This window comes from Merops nubicus, unplaced genomic scaffold (assembly GCF_000691845.1).
Source record: "Merops nubicus isolate BGI_N331 unplaced genomic scaffold, ASM69184v1 scaffold11351, whole genome shotgun sequence".
NCBI lineage: Eukaryota > Metazoa > Chordata > Aves > Coraciiformes > Meropidae > Merops > Merops nubicus.
Window position 1 is genome coordinate 1 of NW_008589065.1, and position 8,090 is coordinate 8,090.

Genomic DNA, 8,090 nt, shown 5'->3' on the forward strand with positions numbered 1-8,090 from the left:
GCTCTGTTTTACCCCAGACCAGGACATATGCTGATACAGTTTATCAGTGCTGATAGAAGTATTAATCTGTAAGGAATGGAATAAATTCTAATGTGTGGCACCCTTATAGTGATGTATTTGGCATTCAGACACCATTAACTGTAATAAACTTTTCAATGCAAGTGATGTCCTACCTAAAGAAACAATGTATGAGCCATCCTTCCTTGGTGCTCTTACAGCAGCAGCCTCAACCTCTTACAAGTTGCTGAGCATCTTTCAGGTTGTGTGGCAGCTGCCCAAGTAGGTCGCCCTCTGCACATCCCCATGCTCAGCTCCTCTGTGTGTATCTCTGCATCTGGTGAGGTCTGGGGCTACCACCTTCCTTTCCCTGACCCTGGAATGTGACTCATCTGTAGTTCTCCTTGGCCGTGCTCATGCTAAGCTCCATAAAATGATGAGCAAGATTTTTCAAACATGCCACAATGCTTTTCATAGCAACAACTGTGACTATATGCTAATCGCTGTCCTCTGCTGGGAAGCTGGTGTGACTTTTGCCACCAAAGCTATTTTAGTGCAGCTTCTGCATTTTTTTTTGACAGTCAAAATGTAGATTTCATCTTCATTGCGATCTGGTTTTCTGCCTGTTTTAGAGCAGACAGCGTGGTGTGTTTTTAGTAACTTTTGTAGTTTAAAGCCTGAGTCAGTGAAGGCATGCACGTTTTCTGCATGTTTCATGCTATTGAGGACATGAGTTGTGCATGGCAAGGGACTTTCAACTCCTGTCTCGCATTTTTGCTGTCTCTTGTGCATGGACACCAATATGAGTGTGTTAGGTGCTGGCTGGATGATGGGTGGAAACAACTTTTTATACCTAGGTGCAATTTGGGCTGAGCTATAGCAGTACAGTTGCTGGCTGTGGTTAGGCGATGTGAAGTAGATTTAGCATCTCTGTCTGATTTCCAACAGACAAGACAGGTTATTGTGAAAAGCCTCCCATGGTGATCCTAGCAAAGGGTGTGTGTTAGCCATGAGGCAAGTCCTCTAAGACAAAATTAAGGCTGCTACAGCCTCCCTTGTGCTGCTTTTATGGCTGTTTCAGGATGCTCTGGTCAGTCCAGCTCTTCCAACCAGGGTAAATTCTCTAAATATGTTCTGCTTTATTGTCACTGTCTAGTTCTAGTCTGGCATTGAAGAATCCTACCTGTAACACCTGCAAGTCTTGAAAATGCCTGTGTATGCACAGAAGAAGCAAATTATGCATGAAATGTATAGTGTTGCTGTGTTTGAACAATGCAATATGTAGGTGGCTAAAGGGCTAACTAAATTGCAGGCATAGTGAAAGCTCCATGGTATTTAGTATATGTTCTGTCAGCATTAAACAGTCACCTTGCAAATATATGTTAATTTTGAAGGTGTAACTGACCTTTTTAATATTAATTGAAATGTCTCATGTTTAGAGGTTGGTGCTATCCTGGAAGAGACAGAAGCCTGTGACTGGTGGAGCCTGGGTGCCATTCTTTTTGAACTCCTCACTGGGAAGGTAAGGCTTGAGAGCAAGTGACTTGATAAGACTGACCTCTTGGCCAGTGGTTTCTCACAAGTGGTGTGCCCAGTTGTGATTTCCTTGCTTGTCTTTCTCAGGTGTGCTTTGCTGACCTGAGTACCCTCAATTTGCTTGGTCTGCATGGGACCAGAGAAATGAAACATGCCCAAGCTTCAGCAGAACAACTTAATAAAGCTGTGTCAAACTCAGGACTGAAAAAATAACCAAAACTCCTGCTACCTTCTTAACCACAGTGAAATTAAAGTTCTTTAATGTTCCTTCTGTACAGTTACAAAAGTTTTGCCCTAATAGTTTTAGTAGTATTTCCTGGGACTCTGTAGAAACTGTTACACATTAGTTTGGTATTTTGAGAAAAAGAGTGCTCAGCCAAATTGAAGTGGTCAGTAACTGACAGTTCTGCATGAAGGAAGTGAAGTCCACCAAATTCTGAGGCTATTCAAGTTTAAGCAATAGGGCCCAAGTGCTAAGATGTAAAGGTTCTAAACCCCTGTCTCCAGGGGGACATCAATGCCTGTGGACATTCCTCCTAGAATCAGTTCCTCTTACTAGGAAGCATTGAAGTTTTAGCTGTGTGTGTTAACTTATGTGTATACTGGGAGATAATCCATCACTACAATTTCTTAATTAATAAATGCCTGCCTTTTGTATTTTGAAAAAAAGAGTGCTCAGCCAAATCAAAGTGGTCATTAACTGACAGTTCTGGTGGAAGTGAAGTCCACCAAATTCTGAGGCTATTCAAGTTTAAGCAATAGGGCCCAAGTGCTAAGATGTAAAGGTTCTAAACCCCTGTCTCCAGGGGGACATCAATGCCTGTGGACATTCCTCCTAGAATCAGTTCCTCTTACTAGGAAGCATTGAAGTTTTAGCTGTGTGTGTTAACTTATGTGTATACTGGGAGATAATCCATCACTACAATTTTTTAATTAATAAATGCCTGCCTTTTTTTTTTTTTCCCCACTAGGCTCTGGTTGAATGCCACCCATCAGGAATTAACACTCACACCTCTTTGAGTATACCAGACCATGTGTCAAAGGAGGCCAGATCACTGATTCAGCAGGTAATGGAGAGGCAAATTTGTCCTCTATAGGTACATGTCTGGAGTGGACAAATACTTATTTGCCTAAGTTGTTCCAGTGAAGTAAGCATAAAAAGCAGAAAGCTGCTGATAGGAACATGGGTGGGTCTTTTGTCAGCACTGGTGAATTTTGCCCAGCTGTCTTGTTGCGTCTGGGAACCTTGACTTCTGCTGTCAGGTGTCTCTGCAGAAAACCAGAGTGCTTTGCCATTTCTTCAAAGAACAAGTTTGGTGAATGCTGAGTGCTTTGGCAACACCTGCTGGTGATGCACCAACATTTTAGGAATTGTGTCATAAATGTTCATAGAGGTACTGTTAATGAATTTAATTAAACTAAAAAATGTCGATGCCAATTCAGCAAGATAGCTCTAAGTACTATAGAACCTTTAACACACTGATCAGAAGTTATGACCTTGCTGTGGTTGAAAATCTCTAGCTGTCCTCCAGAAGACCTTCTGGACACCATTTGTTAAGAAAAGTACCGTGAACTGTGAGCACAATGACTCCTGGAATAAGATAAATGGTACGTTCAAAAAGAGAGTAGGAAACCTCAAAATGTAGATAATCTTCCAGACTGATACACCAGTTTCAGAGTAATGGGAATACTATTGACTGCTGGGTTTAGGTTTACTCTTAGCTTGAGGAAGTCATGACTGGGAAAATAAACTTCTAGTAAAAGGTCTTGAATTTCAGGTAGTGCTGAGGAAGTGGAGCCTCCATCTGACCTGAGGAGAATAAGGGGTACATGGGATCTGTGTTTTTTGGCTTTGAAGAATATCTTGCTGGTGGATGCATGAATAATGACATCACTTAGATGTAGATTGGAACAGAGTGGAGAAAGTAGTTCTTGAAGAAAATGAAGAAAAAAGTAGTAGTTCTTGAAGAAAATTTTGGAAATTCAGTGAGCCAAAGATCCAGTAACCGATGGATTTCTGTGTCCTTACTGTGAATTGATTAATGGAAATGGAACTAGGTGTTTGGACCTCCTGTTTTGACCTGGTGACCTGAAGTCGCTGAATGTAAAACCACGTGTCTGTGTGGTTCTGGTAGAAAGGGAAGTGAGAAAAGCAAAATTCCATTTTTGTATGATCTACATTGATATCATGAGATGGTAGCAAATTGTTACCCTCACCCACAGGTTCTACAGAACTCAGAGGGCCAAGGGGAAAGCAAAAACACACTTGATGAAAGGAATTCCTCCCATTAAGACTAGAAGTGAAGACAAACGAAGTCATCCAGTGCATTTCTCCCAGCCAATGTAGGATTGTTCTTCACTGAAGACTAATGTATTGCCTATTCCAAACATCCCAAAGAGTGGCTCTCCTGCCATTTACAGTTTAAGTGGCAAATGTATCTCTGCTACTTGCAGATGTATTGTAAGGCCACATCTGTTCAGAGAACAGTCACACCAGTGCTTGTTAGGTTAAGCCTTCTAGTGTGGGGTGGTGACTTATCTGGTGGAGGTTCAGCTATATAAGCTAGTAAATCACATTTTTGTTGTGTGACTATCCAAGGAAGCTGCCATTCATTGTTGAGGAAGCCTTGTCAGGAAAAGGAAGAAAGCTCTCTTGGCATGGATAGCCATTTGTCATTGTGACTTCCCTTCCCCCAACTGCCAAGGGTAAACAGGTCAAAGCATCACAGAATAGCTCTCTGGGATCAATGTTCAGCTATACAGAAAATTTGTGTCAATTGTTGTCTCCTGCTGTGGCTTCCAGTGCAGGTGACTTCCTTGTGAAACGCTTCTGTCATTTAGCCAGCTTCTAAGAAAACTGAGATCTGTTTATTTCTGTTGTAAGATGAAGTTGTTATTTTTGTGTTGGTTTGGTATTTTGCACCCTGCATCTTTTTCACTACCAGCAAAATGTGCAACATGACTTTTCAATAGGTAATCTAGCTAAGTTTGTGTTGCAGTTCCTTTCTAAGATTAAAATTCTTCTGGAAGGACAAATAAGTGTGCTTAACTTCCCCCCTGTTGGTAGTGGTTCTACTTCAGCAGAAGGTAGAGAGGCTCTGGCTGCATCTGATTCTGCTGGCTCATGGAAGATATCACAGCAGCACTATTCACTGTCATAAGCTGCCTTTACTGTGTGACATTATGACTACAAAGAGCAGAGCCACCTTAAAATGTGTAAATTCCTGTGTTTATGGATGTAGGCTCACTTAGATGTTGACTTCATTAAGATATGAATACACATTGTTCCAAGTGACAACTGGGAGAAGTTATCCCATTAGCTGCAGCAGGAAGGCAAGGAAGAAGTCCTGCCTTTGTACTGGCTGTAACTGAGCAGGGCATAAACAGTCCTCTAAACCAGCAAAATATTTTTGTGTGTCTGTATTAGGCTCTTTGGAGTATTACCTTTGCATTCCCTTTTATATGGATTGGTATCTTTAAACAGATGTAAATATTGTGATTTCCTTCTCACATGAATCCAGCATGTGATGTACAACTAAAAAGCAAATCAGGTGCTGAATTCTAGGAAATTTCCGTGAGGCTGTTACGCTGCTTTGTTTCTTTCACTGGGGTTTTGATTTTTTTGGTTTTAGTCCATTTGCAGGACTCTTTAAAACTTTTTCTTTTTTCTTTAGGAAATAGAGAACTGGCTGTAATATCCTGATATTTTAGGACTGACTGGCAGTTTATGAGATGGAAAGTTACAGACCACTGTCCCTGATGTAGCCATAATGCAGTGGTAGGAGTAGAGGTTAACATGGAGCAATGCAGTGTCCAGAGTTCTAGCAGTGCAGGCTCTGGCTGCTGGTCTCTTTTTTTAGATTGAGGTGACACTTACAAGGAAGTGCCAATGTGCAGTGCTTCAGGGAATTGCCTCCTGCCATCAGTAGTCTCTGAGGACTAGCACTGAGACTCAAGGAAAGGAGAGTCTTCTTCCATTTACTGGATTTTAGGAATTTCAAGTATGCTTTTGCTCTCTTGAAAGTAATTCATAAAGCAGGAAAACAGCAGGATGTCCCTTACCTTAGACCTTTCTGGAACTTTTAAGCAGTTGTTTTTCTTCTTACTGAATATTGTATATATATTTTTCTTTTTATTTCAAGCTTCTGCAGTTTAATCCCACGGAGCGTCTTGGTGCTGGCGTTGCTGGTGTTGAAGACATCAAATCTCATCCATTCTTTGCCCTTATAGAATGGGCAGATCTGCTGAGATGAGAGACGTGTGCCCTCTGAACAAACTCAGGTCAGGTGGACAAGTTTCACTGGCACAGAAGCAGCTCCATCCCTCATTTCCTTTGGTGTACCAAACCATTTGGATGTGGTGACTAAAGGACCCTGGAGCCATGGGGCCAAGAGTGAACACTTTTGACAGGAATCACTGGTTGTACAGGGTACTGGCTTATTTTCATGACAGCTGGTTTCTACATGCATGTCCATCTTTTCACCAGGGGATGGTTTGTGATGAAACTCCTGGACACAGTGTTCAGTGCTGCCAGCTTGTCAACTAAGTAGGAATGGGAATGTGCTCATGGTGCTTTGTCTGATGATGAAGGTGTCTGTAGACTGTGCCATTGAGTGTCCTGTTAGTGCCAGCAGACCATTTCCCTATGCTAAGTACAGCTTGGGGGGGGGGAATGCAGGGGCAGAAGGGGCAAATAATTTATTAATGGTATATGCTGAATAAAATACTAAAATGCTTTATGCAGAAGTTAACATGTTAAAAATAATATATCTATGAAAAATGAAGAAAGCTGTTGCATAATACTGTGGAATGTGTGCTGAAGATGGCATACCATTTCCCATGGTGGAAAGAGCATATAAAAGGCAAATAATGCTGTCAAATGTTGTATTTTGTTAGCTGGCAATGTCTGTTTAAAACTCTTGACTTGGTTGTGTTTGAGGTACATGTTTAAGTCACTACAGAAAGGGAAATCATCTTTTCCTCACCTGGATAAACACTGCTTTAGCACTCTAAGGAGCAAGAAAACATAATGCTAAATAGATGTATAAATTAAAAAAGGAAAAACTCTTCTTTCATCACTGCAGCCACCACTTTATCACTTAATGAACTCTACTTCCTGTAAGTGTTCTATTTATAGCTGCTACTTCAGGAAAAAACCTTTCTACTTGTGCTCTTCTGCTTGAGGAAGCTTCTGAACCCCCGTGTTTGTTTGTTAATAGTCTTCATAAATCAAAGAAAGCTTTCACCCACTCTGCTGCTCGGAGAGGAAGAAGCCTGGGGTTTGCTCATGCCAGATGACTGAGGGACATCTTTGAGCAAACCCTTGTGGGTAAGACTTGGGTGTGAGCCAAGTAGCTGACCTGTTTGTTAGGAAGGTCTGGAGAATGGGAGAAGAATAGAACAGAATATTTTGCTGTGCTCTGCTGTTGCTGCTGGGCAGCCATGCTTGTATGGGTTCCTGACATACAAATGCTGTACACTGTGATGCTTCTACAGATTATGTACCTGGGGTTTTTTCTTAAATGTCCCCTTTGCACTTGCTCTTTTTTTTTTTCCTTTTTTCTTTTTTTTTTTTTTTTCTTTTTATTCCTCTCCCCAGCTTCATCTGGAGAACAAAGGGCAAATTCCTCTGGGAAAGTGAGGTGACAGCAATGATTATTGAATTTACAACTCAAAAAAAAAAAAAAGTATCCCTCTGTTTGTATTTTAGCAGTGTATTTTATGGGCACTCCCAAAGTGCATCTGCACAGTCTCCATCTGTTAGACACCAGGTTGGTGTATTCAAATAAAGTGGAAAAGGAAAGTGCTTTGCTTAAACAAAGGAAATCTGGAAACTTTTTTTTTTTTTCCTTTCTAAATTATTCCACTCCCCTCTTTTTTTCTTTCTTCCCTTTCTTGTGATCACCAGGCCAGCAGAGGGGCTGTAACAACACTGCAGGTTGTAACCAGGTCACAAGTATCACTGCCTAGGGAGTGCTGTCCAAGATGACATCACTCTCAGAAGCTGTTTCAACCTACCACCCTCTGGCTTCATAACAGGAACTCCCTCAGGTGAGCCACAGGAACAACTTCCTGCGCTGAGCGGGTCGGAAATGTCTAATGTGGAGACCAAGCTGATCCAGAACTTCCTTCCAGCACTGCCCTGGCTGTCCCTCTGGAGAGGGCCCATTGCTCAAGGGAAGCCTCCCTCCCCTCGGCCACCTGAGCCATCCCTGGGGCTCTCTAGCCCAGCCACCAGATAATGCCATTGCCCATGTTGATCTGTCCCATGGCATTCGCCTTGGTGATAACTGTTACAAGAACATATTTCCCATGTTACTCCAGAACTCTCCTGTTCAGGTTGTGCCCGTGTGCTGATTGCAAGTAAAGGCAGGGTGAGGTAGCACAGGAGTGCAAGTTGGTTTCTGTGAGCATCAGAAGGAAAATGCTGTTCTAGTTGAAACCAGATGACCAGTCACTCTCACTGCAAAGCATTTGGTTTAGTTAGTGGCACAGAAATATTTCTTTTTCCAGGTGTGTTAGTAGCAAGGAAATCTAGATCACAGAGAGTAGCAGGA

The 8,090-nt window shown here is 42.0% G+C and overlaps 1 protein-coding gene across 1 annotated transcript; it reads left to right on the plus strand.

Annotated features, from left to right (window-relative positions):
* Positions 1-1,436: 1,436 nt before the first annotated feature.
* LOC103781739 (ribosomal protein S6 kinase delta-1-like) lies at positions 1,437-5,786 on the plus strand (the record flags this gene model as incomplete). The annotated part of the gene is made up of 3 exons (XM_008949459.1): positions 1,437-1,519; positions 2,505-2,600; positions 5,676-5,786. Coding segments are annotated over 3 exons (290 nt in total), but the record flags the coding sequence as incomplete, so codon positions are not given.
* Positions 5,787-8,090: the final 2,304 nt, after the last annotated feature.